Raw genomic sequence first — 26,491 nt, forward strand, 5'->3', positions numbered from 1 at the left:
GGCTGATGCAGGAAAAGACTATGAAATTTAGTACCACTATCCTTACTGCAAGGGTCATTCCCATCACTGTGGTGATGCCTTTGAGACAGATTCCTACACATCTGGGGCAAAATAATAGCCCCGGGACCCTTGGGAGGGTCAAGAGGAAGAAGAGAGGATTTCACTACTAGCACTCCCACTCGGCCTACTCCATTCCACTCTTTTTTGGTTAAGATTTTTAAAATTTATTTGAGAGAGAGTAAGGGTCAGCAGGAGAGCACAAGCAAGGAAGAGTGGTGGAGGAGTGGAAAAATGGCAAAGCAGCCCCCCCCCCGCCCCGAGCAGGGAGCTTGATGAGGGGCTCCATCCCAGGACCCCAGGATCTGACCTGAGCCGAAGGCAGACACCTAACTGATGGAGCCACCCAGGCGCCCCTCTATTCCACTCCTAACTCAACTCCTCAGCAACCCTGTCCTTCATGGAGGCCCTCAAAATATCCAACCCAGGGCTCCAAATAGGCACTTGGCACATGCTGCATATTCCTTCCCTCCTTAAGTCACAAGCTTCAATGGTGTGCCAGGCCCACTGCCAGGCTCAGAGCTATCAAGATGGATAGGACAGTTCCTGAGCTGCGTGCAGCGGGTAAGACCAGATTCAGGCTCTTGGAGCTCACAGCCAGCACTTCTGAGCGCCTGCTGTGTGCCAGGCACCAGGGCAGCCTGGAGAGGAGACTGGAGGGCAGGCCAGTGTTGGAGGGACACAGCGAGCTGGGAGAAGCCAAGCAGCTATCTGGGTGCGGCCTTCCCAGCCTGTGTCCCACGCCTGCTGTGGCCAGCAGAGACCTCCCACCTTCAGACCCACGCATCTCCACCCTCCACTAAACCACTTAAGGAGATTAATTTGTCTGCTGACTGAACAGCGGCATTAATCGCATAACCTGCTTAGTGTCGGTGCTCAGGCTGGCATCGTTCACTGCAGGGATGGCTTTTGGAGATGGCACGAAGGAAACGCCATCCTGAGACATGTGCGGTCCTTGGCCCATAAGCCCTAAGGGTACTCGGGGAGGAGAGAGTGGCTCCCAGCACCTTGTTGGGTCCCTGATTTGGCTTATTGCCACCTTTGACAGAGTGTCAGGAGCTCTTCTGCAGCTTCGTTAGAGGTTCCACCTGCACCCGCTCCTCTCCAGGGGACAATTTTCTGAAGTTTGCCACCTGCTATAGTATGAAGCCTGTTTTTATTTTTGTTTGAGAGCACTCAGCAAGACTCCCTTCCTGATGAGGGAGCCCCAGGGATCTCTCGGCTCCTCTTCTAAGGAAATGGCTGGCACTCACCCAGCAGAGCCTTTAATTAACCAGGAAATCTCGTCTTCCCCCCACATTGCTCCCACTGGCCCTTGGACACGAATGGATAATTCTGGTCATAGCAGCAGCCCTCCTGCCTATTTCTGGAGCCTTAAGGCTGAGATGGGTTCAGTTTTCCCCCCTCCCCCCCGGCCTCATGAGGAGCCAGGAGCATGAGCCCTGTGCATACACAGCTGGCACATGTCTTAGTGTGGGATTTGGACAGGTGGTCCTGGTGCCAATCCTGAGTCTACCACTTCCTAGCTGTGACACTGACCCTACTGGGCCTCACTTCTTTTGTCTGTAAATGAGGATAGAAGTAGCACCCATTTCACAGAGCCGTTATGAGGCTTAAATGAGTCAATACATAACAGTAACTGTATCTCGTATACCTACATTCAATAAATCAAAGCCAGGAAAGCCTGGGAGCCCCAGGTGAGCTTCCTGGGCACTCTGTTCCATTTTGGCCTTCATACCAGATAGGCATGTTGGGCCTGGGAGCCCCAGAGTATCTCCAGAACAGACACACAGAGCTGCCTCACGTCCTGAGAGGAGTATGATAATGAAGAGGTTGGGTGCTGGGTCAGGAAAACCCAGGTTCCAATCCCTTCTTTCCCCACTTGCTGGCTGGGAGACCTAGAGTTAGCAATACCATCTTGCTGAATCTGTTTCCTCATCTGTGAAATGGGCATAATAGAAGTAATCTACTTCACTTTATAAAGCACACTGCCCACCACATAATATGCCCCAATGAACATTAACTATTATTATCTAATACGTGGTTGCTGCTAAAAATGAAGAATTTCTCTCCTGATAAATCTTAGCTGTCACCATCAGCATCTTCTGTTTTGAAGATTTCAAATTGCATCTCAATCCACACCAAGATGTTCCTTCTGACCCCATGCAGAATGGGAGCCAGACCATATCATTCCCTTGCTCCAAATGGCCATATGGGTCCCTGCTGCTATTAGGATAAAATCCAAACTCCTTACCATGGCCTGTTAAGCCTTAAATGACTTGGACTCTGCCTGGTTCTCTGGTTTGGTGGTGACCTCTAAACTCTGGCCTCACAGATTTCACTCTTGCTTTTCCTAAGGCTAGTTCCTTCTCACTATTCAAGGACCTCAAATACCATCTTCTTTCACAACTCGCTCTGAACTGGCAGCGCTACCCCAACCTGAATGGCCCCATCATATCCCATCTTAATTTCCTTCTAGGGCTTTTATTGTTCTGACTGTACAGTTACTGTCTGTGCCTTCATTTGCATGTGAGCTTCATGGGAACAGGTACCCTAAGCTTGCCCGTCCTCAACACTGTATCCTTGTGACTAATCCTGTGCCTGGCACATGGTCTATCTGTTGAATGAACAAATGAAGGAATCCATGTGTATCCATTAGCACAATACCTGGCATTTAGTTTTAACAGATACTTAGTATCTGTTGAGTGAAGGAATCCACCACAGATAACACCTAAGCTCAAGACCTAGAACACAGTAGGCACATTAAAAATGCCTACTGAATGACTAAATGAATTGGTATACACGTAGAGGCCAGGCACACAGAAAGCAGTCAGTGGATGACAATAATCACCATTGGGGTCTGTGCTCAGGCCTGAGTGCAGCTCTAACCCTCCTCAATCCTTGTGGTCCCCCTTTCCCCATGTGATGCTCTCTACCTTGGCCCAACTGTTTGCCTTCTGTTCCTGGTTCGTCCAGTTGGTATTTTTCTTGGGTGCTGCTGCCAAGGCTCAGTTCACAAAGAGTGGCACTCAGCTCCGGGTCTTCATACTCCAGAGGGCTCAGGAAAGCGTCTCCAGCCAGGAGGGGGTCGGCAATGAGAGGGGAGCAGGGTGGGGATGGAGAGGAGAGGGAGGAGCGGGGCGACAGGGAGGTCATGGACTTCGGGGTGCCAGATAGGGAGCGCAGGGCCTGTAGGCGGCCGCCCCCCTCCACCTTCTGGGTCTTGGCCACCTCATCCTCATGGATGGTGGTGATGCAGCCGGAGGGCCGGAAGCCCGTGGCCCCCTCCAAGAGCAGAAACTCCACCTTGCTCTGCAGTTCCGAGTCCAGCTGCTCAAAGGGGTCGTAGTAGAGGTCAGTGAAGCTGGCTGAGGTGGAGGAGTCCAGGCTGGAGGCAGCCAGGGAGCCTCGGCTGGACGTAAGGGACCCAGGGCTGCTGCCTGAGGACAGAGACTGCATGCTGCTTGAGAGGCTGGGGGGCAGGGAGAGAACATTGGGTGAGAACACTCAGAGCGCAGTGGGCCACCCAGAACCACCTTCCACGACAGCCACTTAGAACACTTCATTTTGTTGGGCCCTCTTGACAGTCTCCAGGGGAGACCATGCACTCCCATTTCACTAAAAACGATACCCTGAGAAGGCCACATAATCAGAGAGTGGCAGAGCTGGGATTCAAACCCAAGTCCTCTGCCTTGAAACTCCACTTTTTCCTCTGTTTGCCAAACCTCCACTGGCCCGAGTCCAGTTTCACACTACTTTTCCCTGTGTGAATCCAGCCTTATTTCTTGACATTTTCCTTCAAATACACTCATTCTTTACTCTTCAATACATTCATCTTTTTTTTTAAGAGATCTTATCCATTCATCAGAGAGAGAGAGAGAGAGATACAGGTTCCTCTCTGAGCAGGAAGCTTGAGGCAGGGTTGGTCTCAGGATCCCAGAATCATGATCTGAGCAGAAAGCAGACGCCTAACCGACTGAGCCACCCATGTGCCCCTAATACATTCATCTTAAAAGGAAACTTTATATTCTAAGTGCGACTTTATATCCTATTGCTTATTGCAAATAGAAGGCAAACATTGCAAATCTCTGACCGAACAAAATGTTATTAAATCCCAGTTCTGTGCTGCTGCCCACCAAGGCCCAGGCTGGGGCCTGCTGTCTCTGTGTCAGGAAAGCAGATGGGCAGGTATTCGAGACTTCAGTGAGACACATCAGCCTCTGATGGGGGCCTTTTCCTCAGGGCTATCAGGACTGAATGCCACAGTCCAGAGAAGTGAAGAACTCTGCCCCTGGCCAAGCCCGGCCCGGTCCAAGGCCACCAGCCTCCCTAGCTGCCTGCTGGGTTTCTAAATGTCCACATTCAAGCTGTGGAGGATGAAGGAAGGGCAGAGTCTGGGCTACCTGGGGATACTGGCATTTGGCCATCCCCAAGGCCACACTCATGGCCCACCACTCACCTTTTCAGCTGAGAATGTAGAGCTGCTACTTGTCGGGTGGCTTCCTCCAGTTCTCTCACCAGCTGGTTCCTCTTACTGTTTAATTTTAACCTGAAGGGACAAAGAGCATGAATGGGGAAACCCGAGGAGATCAGCCTCTGTCTACTTGAATGGGGAATCGTAGGCAGGTACTTGTGGACAAGTACACACACACCCACAGTCACACATGCAGGAATTTTCCAGAAGTGTTTTACTGCAATATTTGGGGAGATATGGCCTCCAAATAGGATCCTATAGTAACTGCTGTATTCATCACCTACTATATATCAGGTGCCATGCTAAGAAACGCATAACACTGTTTTAATTCATTTGCACAGTAACCATGCACAGCAAAAATGGTTTTACCACTTTATATACAAGGAAATTGAAGATCTTAGAATTAAATAATTTACTTAAAGCTAAGGAATTAGTGTCAGAATTAGAATTCTACTCAATCACCCCTCCCTCCCTCTCCATCCTTCCTTCCCATCCATGGCCGCTACCCATCCACCAATATTTGCTGAGTGCCTACCTCATACCAGAACCTATTGTTGGCCCCTGGGGATAAAGATGTGAACAAAACAGAACTAGTTTCTGCTCTTACAGAGCTTACATTCTGCTGGGGAGAGTGGGAGAGGACAAATATGAAGAAAGTAGTCAAATATCTAATATCTAACACAGCGTGTGTCAAAGTTTATGGGGAAAAAGTAGAGAATGGTAGGAAAGAATGTAGGAATGACCCAATTTAGACTGGTTGATGGGTCTCCTTGAGCAAGTGACTTTATGGCTGGTCCTTTTGGTGCTCCCCTAGATCTACTGTCTCTTCAGCTCTCTGAGTCCACTGCTGGACCCCTTCACAGCTTCCCTTGCAGCTGGGCATCTGGGACAGGGTTCTGGCCAGTAGGATGTGAGCGAAGAAAAGTGGATCTTCCCCACTGCTCCCTGGAAGGCTCTAAAAGTAGAGGTGCCACAGATAGGAAGAGCCTGGGTCCCCAAATGACCAAACATAGCCAGGCATACTTGACTGCACACCATGTAGGCAAGAAATAAACTTCTACTGTGTTAAGCCATGGAGCTTTGGGAGGTTGTTTCTTGAAGTAGGTGGCCTCCCCTGACTAGCAGAGACATTTAAGCTGATATGAAGGATGGATAGGAGTTGGCCAGGAAAAGTACAGGTGAAAGAACATTCCAAGCAGGGAATCACAGCAGGGACCTCTTTCACTTTAAGGTCACCATGGCTGCTGTTAGGAAAATGGGCAGAAGGTTGTGGACAGGAGACAGGGACAAGAGTTGGGGTGGCTACAATATTTATTGAGATGGTGTGGACCATCTGGAGGAGACCAAGAAAGGTCACAGGCTGGATGAAGGTCAAGGCTGAGGGATTTAGGAGAAAGACTGGGAGGTACCAGCTACTAGCAACCAAACAGATCTGAGATGGCTTCTATAGAGATGGAAAGGTGAGGGGCAGAGCAGCCCAGGAGAAGAGAAGAGTTCTCTTATGGATGTGTGGGCATAAATGTTGAGCAGGTGGTGGTTGTAAAGGTGGGGGATCCTTATCACACAGATCACCACATGAAAGAGAGGACCATATGCTATGAGTTAGACTGTGTCCCTCTACCCCAAAATTCATATGCTGAAGTTTTGGTAACCCAGTGCCTCAAAATGTGACTGTATTTGGAGAAAAGGCCTTTAAAGAATCAAGGTAAAATGAAGTCATGCAGATAAGCTCTAAGCCAACATTCTTCTAAGAGATTAAGACACAGACATGCACACAGAGCAGACCAAGTGAAGTCATAGCAGACGTTCATGTGTGGATGGCCATCTTCAAGCTAAGGAGAGAAAATTCCAAAGAAACAATCCTGCCAACATCTTGGTCTTGGACATCAGCTTCCAGAACTGTGAGATAATACACTTCTGCTATGGAAGTCACCCATTTTGTGGTATTTTCGCTTGGCAGCCCTAACATAAGAATGCACTACTCTAGGGTAAAATATAGTAGGGGAGGAAAGGGAAGGCCCAGGACTAAGCTCTGAGTATATACAGCACTCCCAGGTTGAATAAACTGGCAATAGTAGGCAAAGGAGCCTGAGAGAATGGGACCAGAGAAGAAAGCAGGTGAGTGTGGTGGAATGTTCTGGAACATGGGCACAAAGATCTGCATGGAGGCATGTCTGATAGCTGATACTAAAGCCCATTTCAGTAATGACTCTGGAAGCAAAATCCTTATATTTAGAAGAAACTGCTAGATATAGGCCCAACCCTTAGCCCCAGCCTCTCCTGAAATCCCACATGGAGGGCAGCCTGGGTGGCTCCCTCTAACCACTGGAGTGCCCACCTTAAGGTCCCAGGATCTGACAGGGAAGGGGTTCCATCAAGCAAGGCTATGCCCTTACAAACTCATGACGTGGGTTGCCCTCAGGAAGCCACTACATTTTTGGTTCTCTGTGTGTGGTCTGCAGACCTCCTACATCAGAAAGGGAGGAGCACTTCCTAAATGCTCATTCTTGGGTCCATCTTTGATAAAGTGAATCAGAGAGTCTGGGGCAGGGCCCATGCATCTGCGCCTCTATTCGGGCACACAGGTGATTTTTAGGCACACTAAGGTTTCCAAGCCGCTGCATTGTCTGCTTTTCTAGCACCTTGTTTACCACATGGCTGTGGCTCAGTATTTGCTGCATGGATGATTTTTTTCCCAGTTGAGATAGGCAAAATTCATTTTCTCTGCTGAAAGATCTGGATGTTATATCTCCCACAGACAGATGTGTTCTACTGTGGGGCTCATATCCCCTTATGCTATCTTGCTAGAGAGGGACTAGCTGACCTGTCCCCAGAGTATAAGCAATCCAGCCTAGGGCCTGGGAGAAAGAGTTCATTCTCGTGGAAAAACATAACCATGCCAAACCTCTACCTGTAACACACCCAGACCTCTAACACAGGTTCTGCAATGAAGACCAGAACTTGCTCTAGACAACTGAGCAAGGTGGTGAGGGACTCAGTGTGGTTCTTGGCCAGTTCAATCCCTGGCACTGTTCTTTCAGAGTCTCGCCTGGGGCTGGCGGGGCAAGCAGCAGGCCGGCAGATGGAGTACGTAGTGCACAAAATCCTTGATTCTTGAAGGAATGGATGGAACTGTAGAATCTCCTCACTCCCCAGAAGAGCAAAGCCCTAGAAAGCTGTGAGGTTGCAGAGTCACGAGGCAGCTGGGGCTCACCATTTCTACCTTCACTTTCCTGCTCTTTGGGAGCAAAGTCACAGAGTTGTGTTCTGGGAATCTACAGAAAATGCAGGTCCCACTGGAGCCCTGGAGCCCTACCACAGTGCCAGGGAGACTGGGATTTGGGTGGCTTCAACTTCCCAAGCGTGGGAGTGTAGCCACCTGCAGCAATACACAGGTGCTGAGGCATCCTCAGAGAGGTGCTGGGCTCGGCAGGCCATATGGCATTTATGTGTGATGCCTGGCACATGCTGGGAAGCCATGAACACATCAAGCATGGAAGAACAGAGAAGATCTGGAAGGTGGAGCTGGAATCCCCACAAGCTGTACCTGGGGTGCTGGCTCAGACTGAAAGAGCTTGGGCTGAATTGCAGGCCTGGGGAACTAGTCCCTGGGGAGAGGCCAGGGAGTCTATGCTCTAATCAGTCCCCCATGTGACTGTGCAGCAACTCTCAAAAGTACTGATGGTGGGCCCATGGAAAGGGGGGTTAGACATGGGGTGCTAGGATGTCCAACTGTGAGTGATCTGTGATTGAGGTCTGGTGGGCCTGTGGTGCCCTTCCTGGACATGTCTATTCCCATCCTTCTCAAGGGCCCCAGGGGTGGAGAGGCTGATGTGTGAGAGTGAGGAACATATTCCCAGTCCGAGAGAGAGACAGGAGAGAGGAACAGAAGAAATAAAGGGAGAGAAAGTGACCCAGAGAGAGAACAATAGAGTCTGGGGAATGAACACAGACACAGGACCAGAAGCAAACAGCCATAGACATGGACAAAAAGGCAAAAAGGATCACTGGGATGGCTTTCTCCTCTCTCTTCAGCAGGATGCTTGCAGCCCTCAGCACTGTCCCTGCCTGTCCTGTGACTCTCTACTCCTCCTGCCCCCAGGCTCCCTGGCTTCCCCTGTCTGTACCTCTGGGACCTCTGGGTCGCCTGGTTGTGACAACTCGCCATTCTGGGGAGGGGCAGCAATCAGACCTTGGAAATACAGGATTGAAGGTGATAACAAAAGCCCTTCTGAGTGGGCAGCAGCCTGAAGCAAGCATGGGCTCCGGAGCTGGCAACCTGGATTCTAATCCCAGCTCTACCATGTGGTGGTATTGGCTGAGCCTCAGTTTCCAGACCTATAAAATAGGGATTGGCCTCCAGGTTGCTGGAAGGTTTCAACAAGATGATGTAGGTTATAGGGTCTGGCACATAGGGGCAGCATTTGCATGTAGAACACAGGTCTCTAAGAGAACCTCCAATCCTATTTTCAAGAAATCAATAGTATTAGAGCAGGGAAGAGCATCAGTTCACAATCTGGTGCAACTGCCTATCTTCAGACCATATAGGTATTCAATGTAATTATTTTTTTCCCTACTAGGCAACTAAAGTCCATATTGGTCAATGACTTGCTCAAGGTCAGCAGTGGGAAGCGTTTCTCTTTTGATCCAACAAGGAGTGAGGCTGCCACGAGTCTCTTCTCTTCAGCTGGGGTCTATGAGCATGATGAACGGCTAAAGGCTTCCTCATGGCTACTATAGGGTCTGGGAACAAGTGCAAGACCCAGGGGACTGTTAAAGGAGGCCAGAAGACTCATGTAGAAGTCTATGAAGGGTCTGCTTAGGCCAGCTAACCATTTATTCTTTCAACTGACACTGAAGGTGCAAGGGCATATAGACAGGCCTTCTCCCCACAGTGTCTAGCCCCAGGGAGAGTTGGATAGAGAGGTGGGGCTGAACATTTCTAGCAGGTACTTCCAAGGCTGCAAGACACCAATTACTGAATCTCTGTCCTCCCCCACCTCCCACCTGTGTGGTGGTGGGTCAGTCTATCAGCCACCCCTCCAGAGGATGGTGGAAGGGAAGAAAGCAACAGGTCTCTTAGCCATTCTGAGAAGGGGGTTAAGGATAAATGGTCTCTGATGTGCTTGCTTACAAGAGGCCAGGCAGACACTGCTCAGCTTGATCCACCTAACGTCCCAACATGTGCAAGTGGGGCTTATTCGGGTGCCAGGGCATGATTGCGAGTTGAGTGCTGTAGAGCTCAGAAGGTTCCCTGAAGGTGTCTTAGGACTCATCACGAGGTGACACAGAGAGCAAACACCCAGGCACCGAGGACGCCTGGCCTACTTCCACTGGGGTGCAGGCAAGTTCACCTGCTTTATAAACTGGGCTTCTGCCTCTGATTTCCTCTGAAAGAGGAATTCCCTTGCTCATCCCTGCCCTAAGCCCCCCCCCCCCCACACACACACACACAAATCACTACCTTCACTTCTAAGTTCCTTAAGGGCAGGGACCTTACTCAAAGTCTGCTGCCAAAAAAAAAAAAACGAAAATAACTAGGATAGATTTTAAGAGGCACTGGAGCAGGGATTGTGACTTATTAATTTCTGAATCCTCCAAATTGCCTTGTACAGAGAATATGTGCAACAAAATGTTTCTCAAATGAATAAATGATGGGCTGATGGATAGAATGAATGAATGAGATCAAAGGATTACAGGGCCTACTCTGAACACAGGGCTATGCTCTGTGCAATGGTGGGTGTGGAGCTTCGTGGGACACTGAAGGAAATAGTCTGTTATCTAGAGAACATAAGCCAATGGCTTTTGGGTTACACCACGCACATGAATGGAGGTGATTAAGCCTTCACGATATTTTTTGAAGTTATTGCATTAGTTGCCGATGGTTAAAAATTAAAAATACAAGCAACTCTTTTCTTGAAATATGAGGACGCCTGGCAGCCCAAGGCCTGAATTCCCATCTGCTGGAGGTGGGAGTCGGCACCATGTGAGGCAGACAAGCGGGGAGGGGGGTGGGGCGCATACCAGTCTGACCGAGTTTCCCACCATGTGGGCCTCCAGCATTTGTGCCACCTGCTTGGCCCCTATAAGCATCTCACTTTGCAATGCCTTGGCCTAAGGTGAAATCAGTTCAGTGGGTCATGACCATCATGAAAAGAAATGCAATATGCGAGACAGCATATTGGAGGGCTATCACATGTACAAAGGGTATGCACTGCTTTGTGAAACTTCTCTATCATGTGAGTCACTGTCAAAAAGTTGGCAAATGACTGCTTTACATGACAGAGGGTTATGCAGCTTACCTTAGGCAGAAGATAATTTCGAAAACCTGCACCTGAGCAGACGTTTTGGTACTGTGATTCCCTGTGTAAACTCCCGGGGCACTGGTATTCTGGATGGTGAATCATTTCCCCCAATCTGCTACTCTGGGGAGTTGCGAGATCTTTACACTGAGTGTTCTTAGAGGGGAGTCCTTGTGCCCCTTCCCTTGCCTGGGCTGGAGGACAGACTGGCAGTGAGGGTGGGGTCCCACGCCCCCTCCTGGCTCCAGCCCAGCCCCACCTCTCCGTCAGTGCCTTGCTCTGGGTGTCCCGAGCTGCCTGCAGGTCCTTTTCCAACCGCTTCCGGGCCATCTCCAGCTGCTCCACCTCCCCCTGGGTCCACTTTCGGGGGCTGATGAAGCGCATCTCTTTCAGCAGCTCTTCCTTCTCATTGATGAGGATCAGCCGGTCCCTTTCCGAGTCCAGCACTCCAGGCCAGGCTTCACTGTCCAGCTTGGCCAGCTGGATCTTCAGGTTGGCGATCCTGTGGGCAGAGAGGCAAGCATGACGGGTGTGCCCAGTGGCACTGCGGGAGCAGGGTAACAGGCTGTATTTCCAAGGTTACGTACTTTGAGCCATCTCTGGCAGCGACTGTCCTCCTTTGGACCAGCATGTCGTCTCAAGGAACATATTTTTATCTAACAAACACATGTGGTGCCTATCGTGTGCCAACAGTGAATAGGCTCTGCAGGGGTGGGAAAGAGATATAAACAGGGCAATGTCCTTGCCCTGAGGGACACTAAGCCTGATAGAACAGAGAGCTGGATTCATCACCAGGCAAGAGCCTTCTACAGCCAGCTATGTGACCTTGGGCAAGTCACTTCCTTCATCTCCCTGAAGGGAGTAACAAACGTTCCTTTGTCATAGGGTTGTGGTGGAAGGCTTTAGACATATTCCATGAACTCTCAAAGCATGGTATTTGGCACACAGTAAGCACTCAAATGAATGTTTCTGCTGTTATTGTTTTATTCCCTGGTTTGGTCACTTCCTAGGTACCTAATGTTTGGTGAACTCCCTGAGTCTTATTCTGAAAATGAGTAAGAATGTATTCAGAGTAGCTGGCACATAACAGGTGCTCAACCAGTGGCAGTCAGAGGCCCACCACAATGACAGCAAATAATGCAATTGCTGACTGTGTATTCCCAGTCCAGAGAGTGGTGGCAGCACTGTGTCACCAACTGTGGATATGGAGTCAGAGGCCTTGAGCCGGAGAGTATTGGCTCTGGCCTTCTCAACGGGAGGCACCATTCCTTTTTTTTTTTTTTAATAATTTAAATTCAGTTTGCCAACATATAGTATAACACCCCATGCTCATCTTATGGTGAGAAGGCACCATTTTTAAATCATTTTGGTATCATGAGCTTCTAGCACAGTGCCTGGTACACTGAAGGCATTATTAAAAGGAAGGAGTTGGGAGCTCTATCCCTTAACTTCATTGAGACACAGTATCCCCTCCTGTAAGGTTGGGTCAATGATGCAATCTGCAAGGTGGGTTATGAGAACCAAACGAAAACTTACCATTAAGAGCCCTTTATACATTGTCAAGTGCCACATAGATATTAAGTATAATTATCTTTGGACGAAAGTAAGATTCACAACATAACTAAGATGAGTGCTACAAATATCTCAAAGGAATCATGATGTGGACCTTTAGGATTTAGCCTTCCCAAAGACTTGCAGCTATTATATCCTTGCCCCACCGGATCCCTAAAGCGTGGATAAGATCTGGCGGTAAAGCTGCTGGACAGATGTCTGCAGAAGGTATGGTTCACCTAAGACTGCAATTCATAAATATGGCCAATACTTGTTGAGAGCCCAGGCCCCTGGACTCCCAGTTTGATCTTATCTGCAGACATGTGGCCCGACCCTTTATTTATAAAAACATTGTTGGAGACAAAATATTCACAGTGTATCTTGAAAATTCCATGCAAACACATCTAGGTTTGCTCATTTCCCAGCCAGGTGCATCAGAGGGATTCTTGGAGTTGGTTAATTTATATTTCACATTCACAAAGAGAGTAATCTGGGACAACTCTGTAGCTTCCACCATTGAGGATGGAGTGATATGTATAGGTCTGGCAGGGGCTCCACTTTGAAGCAGTACATTGAAGGGGTGATCGATGCTTAATGCTTAGATGTACTTTCTAGAGGCGCCTTCCCAGGGCTCCTTAACCTTTGGGCCAGCCATCTTTTGGCAAATCTGATGAAAAGCACTAGACTGGCTCTGCAGAAATGCACACATGACAAAATTTAGCATGCAGACTTTTCACTACAGCCACCTGCCCTCGTTTCTTCAAGCCGTGCAGCCTCTGCTTTCTACTCAGCAGGCTGCTCTACCCTTGACACTTCAATGACCTCTGGGTGAAAAGGGAGGCCTGAAGCTGGGTAACTGCAGATGAGCCAAGACCCTGCGATGGGAAGTTTAATGGCTCAACCCCAGAGGGAAGATTTCAATCTTTGAGTCTCTCCAGAACTGATCCTCTAAGATAGGCATTATTGCAGGCTGGAATAGATCCAGGGTTCAGAGTGGTCCCCTTCTGAGGGGACAAGTGGCTGTCCAAATGCAGAAGTCCTGCTGTTTCACTGGGCCTCTAGGGGGAGCTGATATAATGCACAGTGTTTTTTCTATCTGACCAGTATCCAATTTCTCCTTCTGTTAACAATGCTCCAAATTTTCTTTGGGAAATCGCTCCTCCCGTACTTAAGTCACTTGGTTCCCACAAATCTGATCTCAATCCCCCTCCCAGAGTTAGGCACATGACCCATGCCTGGACCTTCAGAGAATTCTAATTCCTCCAACTCTGCAACAATGATTGGTTCACCAGGAAAAGCCCGGGAGCATCAAACTCAAAACCCGTTAAATCTATTGGGAAAGGTAGATCCTCCTTCTGCTGGGGTGGCTAACCTGATAGTATATAACTCTAGAATTTCTGGGGGTCACCTTTACGTTTTTGGTAGGAAAGTCTGTCAACACAAAGGCAAGCAGGGTAGAGAGAAAAGGGGAGAAACTGAGTCTATATAACATGATTTGAATCTCTGGATCCAGCTGTGCCTGAACCTGCTTTACCCTCAGACTTTGGAATTCAATAAGCCAACAGATTTCCTTTTCTACTTCTCCTAGTTCCTGTAGGATTTCTGTTACTGCTGCAAAGGTTCTGCTAATCACACAGAGTTGGCAGAGAGGCAGAGCTGGGCACTGCCACACCTTTATATGGCCTGGCTTAGAATGTCCGTGGGCCAGGCAGCATGTGGCCTAAAGAGGAATGGATGCAATATGCCTGGCTTCATTAGCCATCACACTCTGTGGGTTCTTTCCCAGGAAGGCTGGCTTCGTGAACAAGAAGATCATGGACTTGGAGCCAGACTGTTCAGAGTTCAAAATCTGACTCCATCATCTTGAAAAGTCATAAAACATCTTAGATCTTACCTTTCTCTTCTCTAACATGGAGATAATACAAACTATGCTATAAGGTTGTTTTTAAAATGCAATGAGATGATACACATACAAATGCTTTTATACAATACCTGGTGCATAACAGATGCTCTAAAAATAACAGCTTTGATTATTGTTTAATTTGTTTAGTTGGCAGAACCCAACTGAAGCCACAGAACAACAGAACTGTCACTGGGGTCTGCACAGTTTGTAAGCACAGCTTGCTCCTTGTTGGGCAGGAGACACTGAAGTGTTTAGTATCCAACTCCTTTTTGGCTTATCACTAAAACCTCGGTTGTGCTTCTTCAAACCAGGCTACTTATAGGACTACTGAAAAATCCTGATTATAGAAACTGAGTCCAGTAAGTGGAAAAATAACTAGGCTCAAGGATTCACAGATTTGGGTTCAAAGCACAGTTCTACTTTTTACCTAGTGAAGCATCCCTGACTCAGTCATTTCCTTTCTGAGCTTCAGAGGGGGGTTAAAATATAAATATCCTAATACTTATCTTCATAATCTTAGAGGATTAAAGAGAAGGAGGCGTGTGAAAAGCCAGGCATGGAGCAGACACTGTGCAATGGTAGTTATCATCATCGAAGCCATCCCGCCCCCAGCCCCTAATTACCTTCTCTTAGCCTCTTCATATCGAAGGCGCAATCTGACCTTCTCTGCCAACTGATTGTTGCTGCTCGTGCCAAACTGGGGGAAAGAACAAAGTCGGGAATTATAGGGCCATTGTGGCCGGTGCGGAGTTGGATTTCAAGAGCTCATGAGAGACTTGACAGCTTGCGTGGGAAGTAGCTAAGAATAGCCCCCAATTACCGACTTGGCTGTGTGATAGCAGGGAAGCTAGTCAGGCAAAGACGCTTTCCTGCCTGCAGGCTGTGGGAAGACCCCCAAACTCAGACATCTATCACTTCTAGAAGAGAAGATGAGAGCCTAGAATATCATCTTGCAGCCCTGAAAGGCTTGGAGCCCATTCAAGCCCCAGAAGTATGGAGGACAGCTGGTCAGAAGGAAACAGGGCGGGGGGCAGCCAATATACAAGAAAGACATCGTCAGGAAGCTGCAGAGGGGCTCAGCTGAAAACTCAGGGAGGACTGAAACACGGAATGATTGAGGAGAAGGCCCTAGAACTGGCAGGGAGTCCTACAGGTGGCTTGTAGCTGGAAACATGGGTGGTTTGGAGAAGAAGGGGAACAGCCCATAGGACACCATTTGTCAAGCACTCTTGACAATGTTCAAGAAGCTACAAGGCTCACCCAAGCAGACATGGATATAGCTTCTCTTTGTAAGTGGGGACACACCTATTGGAACCAGAATGGAATAGCACTGGGCCACGGAGGCTAGGAGGCAGGTCTGCTTAATGTTACCTGCTCTAAGAAAACAAAAGTGCTCCAAACATGCCAGACAGCTGTGGGTCAGTCTTGCTCTAAAACTTTCACGGAGTACATCTGGATGGCAGTCTCAGTGTTCACTACTGTGACCAGACTGAGCTTTTGAAGAGTTGCTGTCTGAAAGCTGTGTGGAATGTTTTGGGAGGAACAGAAGGAAAATATCACCTGCTTTACAGCTAGTGAAAGAAAAACAGGATGGTGTTACAAATCCACAAGAAGGGAACCCAAGAGAGATGCTGGTCCTTCAGACATGCTCTGTGTGCAGCATCTAGAGATGCAAGCACATGGCCAGGTCACACTCAGGACCAGGAGTCAGTGCTGGCTTTTCCTCCATACCATCACACCATGTCATCCTGGGGCCGAGATGTCTGCAAGAGAATGGAGCTCCAGAAGGCTGAGTTAGCAGCCGGGCCAACAGAGAGACACTGGTCAACTCCCCAGGTGAGAGACGAGGAGGTGGCTGCCTGCTACAGCGGCCTCCTGGACGCACTGACTACTCACACTTCCCGAGATGTCTGTCTGGGAGCTGACGTCCAGGTACTGTTTTGGCAGTGGGTAACCTGAACTCTCCAGAGAGCTGCTGCTGGACCACAAGTCAGAGTGGGACCCTCTGTCTGTGCGGAAGCCATCCTTCAGCATGGCGAGGCTCTAAGGAGGGGAAGGCAGGGTTAGCAACACAACTTCCCAGAAGGGAGCTTTGGTCTGTCACCCTCTGTGTGCTATCCTCTCCACCTTTCGTAATTCAGTAAAAACCCACGCTCACTCTGGTTATTCCACTTACCTTATAAAGAGCTAGCAGCAAGTGGGTAGTTGCTCAGTCTTTAACTTGGGAGAGAATGGTATGGACTCTGGCTCTGGAGCCACCTGCCTGACTTGGAATCCTTGCCCTGCTACTTACTAGCTGTGTGACCTGAGGTAGTTGATTAAGCTCTCTGTGTCTCAGTTTCCCCTCCTAAAAAAGAGGAATAACCATAGGTCCTATCTCATAGGACTATCATACTGATTTAATGGGATGACCAATGTAAAGTGCTCATACAGCCAATACTCAATACCTGTTGGCTTTATCATCAGCTTGCTTAATCCTGACATCAGTCCTGTGAAAAATGACCTAGGAATATCTCCATTTTATTGATAAGAGAGTTGTTACATGGAAAGGCTGGCAAATGACAAAGCAGGATTTGGTTCAATCACAATAGGAACATGGTTCCCACAGCACTAGGGCCTGAATGTTTTCACTGGGTTGCTGTCCTGGACAGGAGTTTCAAAATAATTTTGTTTGCCATAGAGCATAAAGCTTCCTTCACTAAATCAGTTATAGCACCTCTGAGCCCAACTCTTAATCTGCCAAGGGGAAAAACAAATACAGGATCTCAGAGGTCAGGGTAGTTCCTGTGGGGAGAGGTGGAGTGTCCAGGGATGAAAAGAATAGGCTTCTGAGACGGTGTTCACAGGTTCGAATCCTGACTCTATGACTGACTCTGAGCTGTACAGTCATTATCTGTATGAAGGGGATGACCTCTGGCTGGTATAAGAGGTAAGTGAGGCGTGATACACGCAAAGTGCTTGGCCCAATTGCATGGCACGTTAAATCACAGGGACTATCATTTGTTCGGTCCTCAGCACAGACGGAGAACATGCAATACAATACTTATGAAGATGTTACATTTTGATGTTGGGGCTACTGATGTCAAAACCATCCCCCTGTTTGGTTCTTTAAAAAGCAAGCCAGGTAGCAAGAGCCAGTGGCAAAGACATGACCTTTGGACTAGAACAGATGGCTCCTGTTACAACTCTGCCAGTGATGTGACCTTAGGCAAGTCACCTAATGCTTCTGAACCTCCTTTTCTTGCTCTACAAGATGAGACTGAACACCCAAGAAGACCAATGATGAGAACTCAGTGAGCTGTGCAGCACGCAGAAACAGCATGAGTCCCGGCACAGAAAGGTGCTCAGGAAAAATCGAGGTAGGACCACATCACAGGAACTCCCATACCTTAATGAGATCTTGCTTTTCTTTTTCTCCACATGTGATGGCCTTTTTGATGGCTTTTGTTTCTCTCAAGACAGCCTGAGCTTCATCCAGTTTGTAGCTGCCCTGAGCATCAGACATTTTCTTATCGATTCTAGGAAACAGTCAGTGGGAAAAGTCAGACAGAGATAGGGTGAGGGATGGAGTCTCCCCAGGGGAAAAGCATGGAAGACAAACTTCAGTCCCATAAGGAGGCTCCTCTGTGTCCTACACTCCCTCCCCCCCCTTATCCGAAAGGTCCTGCCTTTAGGATAAGGCACAGTAGGTGCCTGTGAAATGTCTTGCAGTGTGGGGCTGCAGAAGCAACACCACCCTTGAAGTCAAGGATCCTCTAAGCACCAGCTCTTACAGGAAGCTTTCCCTGATTACTTCCCTGTATCCTCCAGGCTGGGCGAGGTGTTCCCATAACACTGTGTGTAGCTGTGACACTGTAACCATTACACTGTGTTCTAGTTAGTGGTGTATGTGGTAGTATCCTTGACTGGTCTCTGGCAGGCTTGGGACAGGGGTGGGACTGAGTAAGTTTCAGTAGTTTTATTTTATTAAAAAGATTTTATTTATTTATTCATGACACACACACACACACACACACACACACACAAACACACACACACACGCAGAGACATAGGCAGAAGAAGAAGCAGGCTCCCTGTGAGGGGAACCGGATACGGGCCTCAGTCCCAGGGCCCCGGGATCACAACCTGAGCCAAAGGCAGATGCTCAACCACTGAGCTACCCAGATGCCCCAGTTTCAGTAGTCTTAGAACGTGGTATAGAACAGTCCTTTAACTTGCGGTCTCTCAACCTCACCATCTTGACATTTGGGGAGGATGATTCATGGTGGGGGGCTGTCCTGTGCATTGTTGGCTGTTTAGTAGCATCCCTGGTCTCTGCCATCTCAGTGCCAGTAGCATTCTGACCCCCAGCTGTGACAACCAAAAACACCTCCATACTTTCTCCGATGCCCCCTGGGGGACAGGAGCTGGATGATTTGCTGAGCCAACAAGCACAGTGAAGGCGAGTTGTGAATGATGAAAAACTCCTAGCCCTGCCCCTCAGTGGCCCGGCCTTGGGCACAGCCCTCAACACAAGGAGGCTTAGCTTGTTCCTCTATAAAAAACCTGGGTAATGTCACCTGCCCCACCCATGCTCACGAAGCTGCTAGGAATGTCAGATGGGATAAAAGATGGATAGGCAGGCAGTGGACTGGGAAGGACGGGACCAAATCAGCTTATCTAGGCCCCACATACAGGACAATGTTGCTTTCTGAAGGACAACCAAGCCGGAGATGGTGGAGGTCCAGGCTTTCTGGGGAAGGAGGCCGTGGTGTGGAGAAGCTTCGGAGGAAAGAAAGAAAACTTCAACTGCTTCGCACTTTCCCCAAAGGCTAGGCCTCCCGTTTCAGTCCCCAAAGGAGAAAAGGAAGTCTTACAGTCTGAGGGAACACCAGAAACCCATTATTTCAGGATGAGAAACTGCTCGAAGGCATTCCTCTCTGGTTTCCTGCTTGAGGCCAAACTGTCCTAGGCTAAAAATAACCTGAGTGGGGAATCACTGAGGGGGTGGGGGGCAGGTTTTCATCCCCCTCTGTCTGTCTGCCTCTGAGCAGGAGAGAGGGAGAGAACCCGGGTCTCAGGGCGGCCCTCCCCCTGCCCTTCCGTTATTTCAGCCTCCGTGGAGAGAAAACAAAGCCCCATTTATGTCTCCCCACTAAAAATAGCCTGTCTATTCCTTTCGAGGACTTGGGCCTGAGCAGGCCTGCCAGGTTGGCTAAGACTGGTCTCAGATTTAGTTTGAAAAATTAGTCTAAAGGGAGCTTTCTGTAGCAGGGGCCCTGCCCAAGATGCTCTGTGGAGAGGAGGGTCCCCCAGGACCGGAGGTGGCCCTGCCCCAGATGTGGGGGGGAGGGGTGCAGGAGAAATGCCATTTGCTTGAGCAGGGCTGGGGGCTCCAGGGAGGGGGCTGTGCCCTGCTGTCCTCTGCCAACAGGGTGAGGATGGCTTTGAATCCTCAGCAGGATGAGACAGAAGCGGTTTGTCTGCTGTGCCCTGGGCTCCTCAGACAGCCTCTACCTGATTTCCCTCAGGGGCCTTAGCAACCCAGGCTCTGGAATTTGGCTCCAGAGAGGAGCTCCAAGAGGGAACACTCTTGGGATTGGGGGGTAGGGGGAGGGGAACAAAGGGTCACCATTATGTGCTCAGTGAATGAATCTTTTTTTTTTTTAAGGGAAAGAAAAGTTGTGTGGTTGAAGGGGAGAGGAGGGTGTAGTGGGCTGCGTGTGTTTTAGAATTTCTAAATTATGCAGCTGTCCAGAGATTCACACACCCGCTAGTCACAGGACAGCCACAGAGAAGCAGGGCAAAGGTTCTGACAGCAGCCAACTCCCCTTGGTCTTGTCCAGACAACTCTCACCTGGGCAGGGCGGCTTTGGGGACATGCGGGAAGATGCTGCATGGCCCTTCTCCCACAGGGATGATGTGCCAAGTCTCAACTCTTTCCTATTTACAAGGGCTCCAAGTGGCTGACAGACCAAGTCCCAAGCTTTCATCTTGATTTTTTTTTTTTCAGTCTCTGAAGATGCATCTTTCAATCCTCATCAACCTTTCCTTTTTTTTTAAAACTAGGGTTGCTGACCATAAATATGGTCATGACAAGGGAACAAGCTTTACCTTCTCCCATGCTCTGCAAAGGGAAGAGGCTGAGAGCAGTAGAAGTGATAAGATCACCTCCCACCACTGGCCTCTGCAAAAGATCCCAAGGGACATGGAAAGAGGCCTCCTGTTTTCTGGGGATGAGGAGGGGGTTATGAAGGATGAAGCCAGGAAGGAAGGTGCACATGCACATGAGTGGCAAAACCCAACAGTCCTGGGTTCTGACCCCAGCCCCGCTGCTTACTGGGTGAGGGAGCGTATGGTAGGTAGGTATATTTTCAACCTCTTTGGTGCTCTCATCTGTAAAATGGGGCATGACAAAAACCTCTCTTAAAGGGATAGAGACAGTGAAATGAGGTGAGTGATGCATAGTGCTTACCCAGCACAGCCTTGAGCCTGGGGCAAACGAGTTCATCTGAGTTCCTCCCCAAACCCAAGCCAGCAACTAGCTAGAGGTCACCCCCCCACCCCCCCGACACACACACATCCCTCACCCGATCCTTACGCTCACTGCTAGGCACTGTCACACACTTCAGTTTAATCTCCACAATAACTTATTTTTCAGGTAAAGAAACCAAAGCTCAAAGGGGCTAAGTCATTTTTGGAAGGTTCCTGGGAACTGGGATTTAAACCCAGGCCATCTGCCCCTCGAGGCTACATTCCTAACCCTCTCTGCCAAGGTGTGCATTAAAGCAGATGCCTTCCTCCATACTGAACATGGAGCTGGCTTCGGGTAAGGAGCGTGGGCGGCCAGAGCTGCCACGGGTCCTATCTAGGCCTGATATCAAACATCAGTTGGGCGGAGGGAGGAGGAAAAAAAGGAGGCTTGTCTTTGGGGTTTCAGCGTCAGCTTACCAAAGAACAAGAATTTTCAATGCTTCTACAGGGTGACAAAGTGGTAAAACAGGTTTGTGGTGGCTCAGAGAATAATGGGAAATGTTCTAACCAGAAGCTCCTGAGGATTGCAGGAAGGGGAGGGGGGGAAGGCCCCTGCGGTAAGATGACGTGGGAGTGAGTAACCTTTAAACTATGTGTTCAGAATCTGGAGGGCTCATGAGGTTATTTGCTTTATAGATCACAGATAGGAGTTTTCTAAGCTCAGATTCATGCTGTCGACTGTCACATGTATATATACGTCTATTAGTAATATATGTACCTATAGAAGCACACATATATAAAACCGTATTTTATAATAATTTATAATACGAAAAAGTATTGTACATAATCCATGACACAAAGCCACGCTTTCTGAAACCTTGTGTGGTGGAGGATTCATGTAGTTCCCCCGTAGCTTTGGAGATGCGAAGATGTGAATCAGAACCAACCAACCCCTAAGAGTGGTCACAGTCCTCTCGATTAATCAAGATTGGTGACAGCCATCTCAAGGCTTGGAGCTGTGGCCACAGAGTAGTGGGGTGGATCTGAGGTTCAGAGGATGAAGAAAAGGTAGAGTCAGAGAAAAGGCAAGTGACTAGAGAAGCAGTTGTCTGTTGGGAATCTAAGTGAGATGTCCCTTAGAACAGAGAAATGGACTGCATGTTCTCCCTGGGGCTTCCAAGAGGGCGACCAGGCACCTCTGTCATGACTGTACACTGAGTCCATCAAATATACTGAACATGACTCAACGCACAAGTGTTCACTGCATGTGTATTCATAACAATAAGCTAAGGCTTGCTGAGCACATACTATGTGACTCAGTTTCCTCTCCTACAAAGGGGAGTTAGCCAAAAGAACATTCCTTATAGAGTTGCAATGGGGATCAAATGAGGTCACCCAAGCAGAAACACTGAAAGTGCTGCTGGGCAGAGTAACTGCTCAATAAATCTTAGCTAGTATGATAATGATAATAGGGATCAATGCACCTGCTCTAAAGAAACAACAGAGCTATATCTTGGTGGCAAGTCAGTTTCTAAATGTGAAAATTACATTTGGTCAAAGTTATCCTGGAAACTCTGTAAGTCACCCATAGAGTACAGTGGCCATGACATGATGCATCTTTTCCCAGTGCTCTGTGTGTTGTGGAAGAAATCCTCATTCCTTCAGTGGGGCACACTAGCTGCTCAACTTTAGGGGAAAGCAGAGTTTGTTTTATTTGCATGTGTACCAGATCCTATTGTATCTCCTGGAGGAGATGAGACAGGTGCCCAGAAATGCCCAACAAAACTTGTTTCTGTGACTGGCTGGTGAAACTGGCTTCATCGGCTTCAGGAATTCAGAGGACAATGAGAACTCTGGTTTGAAAGGATTCCCTTTGGGGCATCTCGGGGGGCTCAGTTGGTTAAGCATCTGCCTTCGGCTCAGGTCATGATCCCAGGGTCCTGGGACCAAGCCCCACATTGCATCGGATTCCCTGCTCAGAAGGGAGTCTGCTTCTCCCTCTGCTCCTCCCCCTGCTCATGCTTGTGGTCTATCTATGAAGTAAATAAATAAGATCTTAAAAAGAAAAGAAAAGACTCCCCTTTTCTCTTTCTATACCGCAACCTTGAGTGACAATATCTTCAGTCAATACCAGTGGAACAGAACTGGAATCGAATGGTTAGAGTGGCCTTAAAGGAGAGACAGACAGAGGGGCAGGAGGGGGAGTAGGGGACATCCCCACGCTCTGCACAACAGGGTGGACTTACTTCTTCAGGGTCTGAAAGCCACGCTCTTTGAACTGCAGCTCCTGCTGGAGGTGAACCATCTCTCTCTTTAGCTTGTTGACCTGGATGGCAGAAGACACATAGGGCTAGATCCAAGGTTGATAGGGAATTGCAGGCTGCCTTCTCTTTAACACCCAGAGCCCCCCAGGGCTCCCGCATAATTACTCAGGTTGTATCCCTTGGGCCATGTGGTCCCACACCTTCCCCTCACTGATGTTGTTGGTCTCTGCAGCTGCTCCTGCAGTCAGCATCCCAGCCTGGCTGGGATCAGGTCATTCTTGGTCAGCCCTCACTTGAGGCAAGAAGTGGACAGGTGCTAGCTGCCCTGAGACAGAGCTTAGCCTTCCTACTGCCTCGCTGGGTGACCGCTCGCAAGCCACCTTGCCTCTCTGAACCTCCCTTTCCTGTTTAGACAGATGAGAATATGGTAATTTGCAGGGTTGTGCATAACTTAAAGCAGGTGATGGGTATGGGAGTGCTGTGCATGGAGGAGAGAGGCAATGTAGTAACTTTAGAGGCAAGACAAGGCACAGGAGCCAGATTTGGTCTGCAGGAATGCCTTGTTTGGCTTGCAGTTATTAAATCAAAAAAGTTAACTGCAAATAATGAAATACTGAGAGATTTTGTATAATAAGCCTAAGTACAGTTGTTTTCTAAAATTAGAAGATGCACCAACCACTGAGCCCTCATTCCAGCATGGCCACAAGAGGGGAGGGGTTAGATTCAACTACCCCTTTAGACAGGGCCCACCTCTCTAGGCTACACACTTCCCACCACTTCCTACTGCTTCACCCAGAGCTCTCATCCCCCTTTGACGTTTTTTTTGCAGGCATCTGAATTTGGAGAACCTTACTTGAAGTGTTACTGAACCAGTGTTCAAAATACTGGCTTTAGTTGAGCAAAATACTGGTTTAGTTGAGCACCACTGAACTGTGGTGTCTTAGTTACACATCGGTGAAATGGGAATCATAGCTATCCCCAAGAAGTCATGAAGTAGTTAAATAAGACAACGCAGGAGAAGCTGCAGCCAGGAAGATAGCACATTACATTAAGCACCGTGGAGGAAGCCCTGAGGCCTTGTGACCCTGGGCAAGTTCCTCAGCTCCCTAAGCTTGCGTGTGCTCATCTTTAAAGCACAGACGCTGACAGCTGCTTCTTGGGTCTGCTGCAAGAACACGAGACAGCCCTCATGGAGCCCTGAGCGCTATGCCAGGGATATAGTGAAATGGCAGCTGCTGTCACCTTCACAATTACTCTGACAACTGCTATTATTCAGGATCCTGGCAGTCAGCACTGGCCGCCACTGCCTGGTGGAAGCACCTGCTCTGGTCTTGTGCGTGAGTGAGTGGCCTGTGGCTGCCTCAGTGACCCCCTTCCACAGTATAGGCAAAGAGGCAGGCCCTACCCGGGATTTCGCAGTGGCAATTTCAGCTTTCAGGATCTCAGGGTCATACTTAGAGCTGGATGATGAGCCCGACACCACTGCAACGAGAAAGAAAAAAACAGTTCTGTAGAGGAAACATTTTGATAAAGATGGCTTGTTTGGCCATCTACATAAACCCAGAAAGGAATGACTAATAGTGAACCACCTAAATGTCCAACGGGGGGGGGGGGGGGGGGGAGGGGGTGTGCTAAATAAATAGGACGCATACATAAATGAGGACGATACGACTTACTGGGATTTAAAATAATGGTGCAGGGAGCATCTGGGCAGCTCAGTCCATTAAGTATCTACTTTCAGCCCAGGTTATGATCTCGAAGTCCTGGGATTGAGCTCAGCATCAGACTTGCTGCTCAGAGGGGAGTCTGTCTCTCCCTCTGTCCTTCCCCACTCCCTCCATTAAATAATTAAAAATCTTAAAAAATAAAATAAAATGGTAGTTCAGAGGAATTCTCAACAAGGGAAAATGTCCAAAAGGTGCTGCTACCTGAAAACAATCATCTACAGATACTATAAAAGAGTAACGTAAATTTGGAAAGTGAACAGTTAACACACACACACACACACACACACACACACACATCTAAAAAAGACACAAAAAGAAATATACAGAAAGATGACATTGATATCTAGAGATGTAAGTGATGAATATTTTCATCTTTGTATTTTTCTTTTCTACATTTTCTAAGATGAACATATTTTTAATAATCAAAATACTGTTGAAAATATTTATCGTACTTTACAATATCAGCGTACATTTTTAAGGGAAAATAATAAATAATGCCATCCCCCCAATACAATGATCTATTCATACAAATTACTCTCCAATGCTTATCCATGGTCCTGTTAAGTAGCTGTAATCTTAACTGCATTTTTAAAATTTAAAAATAGTATTTAGGTCTTGAAAAGATATCTTAAGGCTTATAAACATGAAGGTTAACAGTAAAATGAAGTAAAGGAAAAATAAGAATGATGAAGCACAGCCATAGGTGTGAGATTAGTTAGGGCCCATGCAAACATGGAAGGTTCCCCTTCCTTACCAGGTGCCACAGCAGGGCTCAGAGCTTCCTGACTGGTGATGTGAAGAGGGAAAGGGGCCCGATGTAATATTCATGGTGCCCTTAATGTAAACACAGCCTCACTGTTCAGGAAAAGGACAGGCATTCTTGGTATGGAGGCCAGAGAAGACCTTTTTCCTGCAGGGCCTTCATCCCACCGTACTCGCAATTCCATCATTCCCCCACTTTCCACCTGCTGTCACCTGAACACTATGTGTGCAGTGAGATCACCTACTGGGGCCTAGAGTTTTCTGAGGATAGAGACTGGTGGCAATTTTCAGTGTCCAGAGGCAGACATGGCTGTTGTGAAGGGGATGTTGCTCTTTGGATTTGGTTAAAATAGTGAAATGGACCTTCTGATATGCACAAAGGAAGCTGAAACATAATGCTGAAAAGTTGGGGAGAAAGGAAATAAAACTGTTCTGCACGGTAACAGTAAAGATGTTTTGCACCAAAGGCGTGTTGCATTTCTGCCCAGTTTATAGGAATGATGACAAGGGGGAGGAGGAGGAGGATGGATTTTACCACAAGAGATGGGTGGCAGGAATACCTGGGTTGGCAGGGGGAGGTCCTTGTAGTCCTCCTTGTGAGCATGGAACAGAGAGACTTCAGATACAGATTTTTGTTTACAATTGGAAGCTTTCATTTCCTGCATTCTAATCCCTCTGGTGTTTGCTGGACTTAGGGATTTCAGGGTGGGATTTGGCTGGATACCTAGCTGGAGGCAGCGATTTAAGCAATATTCCCCAGACAGGCACTTTTCAACAAAACTTTAAGGTTGTGAATATTTGTTACCCACTGATCAATTGTAAAAACATGGTGAAGAGAGTCACTGGTGAGGAAGTAAGATGGAGCCACACTCCAAAAGGGAGGGGTTGTCTGTTCTGTGAGCGTCCTACCCTGCTGGCCACTCTGCTATCAGGTTGTGCCACTGGACTTGGGTCTACGCTTCTAGGATCTTAAAGGTGAGTGTGACAGCAGCCTGGAG

At 48.3% G+C, this 26,491-nt stretch overlaps 1 protein-coding gene across 6 annotated transcripts in view; it reads right to left on the reverse strand.

Moving 5' to 3' along the window:
* WWC1 (WW and C2 domain containing 1) overlaps window positions 1-26,491 on the reverse strand; it is a 150,642-nt gene that overhangs the window by 35,440 nt on the left and 88,711 nt on the right. For all 6 annotated transcript variants that reach the window (XM_072756690.1, XM_072756689.1, XM_026007481.2 and 3 more), the window contains exons 4-11: window positions 24,410-24,486; window positions 22,987-23,066; window positions 17,676-17,805; window positions 16,184-16,330; window positions 14,911-14,984; window positions 11,093-11,335; window positions 4,517-4,606; window positions 2,994-3,529 (exon numbers count right to left, since the gene is read on the reverse strand). In XM_072756690.1, the coding sequence (XP_072612791.1) occupies window positions 2,994-3,529; window positions 4,517-4,606; window positions 11,093-11,335; window positions 14,911-14,984; window positions 16,184-16,330; window positions 17,676-17,805; window positions 22,987-23,066; window positions 24,410-24,486 (1,377 nt within the window). The remainder of the gene's footprint in view (window positions 1-2,993; window positions 3,530-4,516; window positions 4,607-11,092; window positions 11,336-14,910; window positions 14,985-16,183; window positions 16,331-17,675; window positions 17,806-22,986; window positions 23,067-24,409; window positions 24,487-26,491) is intronic.

Source organism: Vulpes vulpes, chromosome 4, assembly GCF_048418805.1.
Source record: "Vulpes vulpes isolate BD-2025 chromosome 4, VulVul3, whole genome shotgun sequence".
NCBI lineage: Eukaryota > Metazoa > Chordata > Mammalia > Carnivora > Canidae > Vulpes > Vulpes vulpes.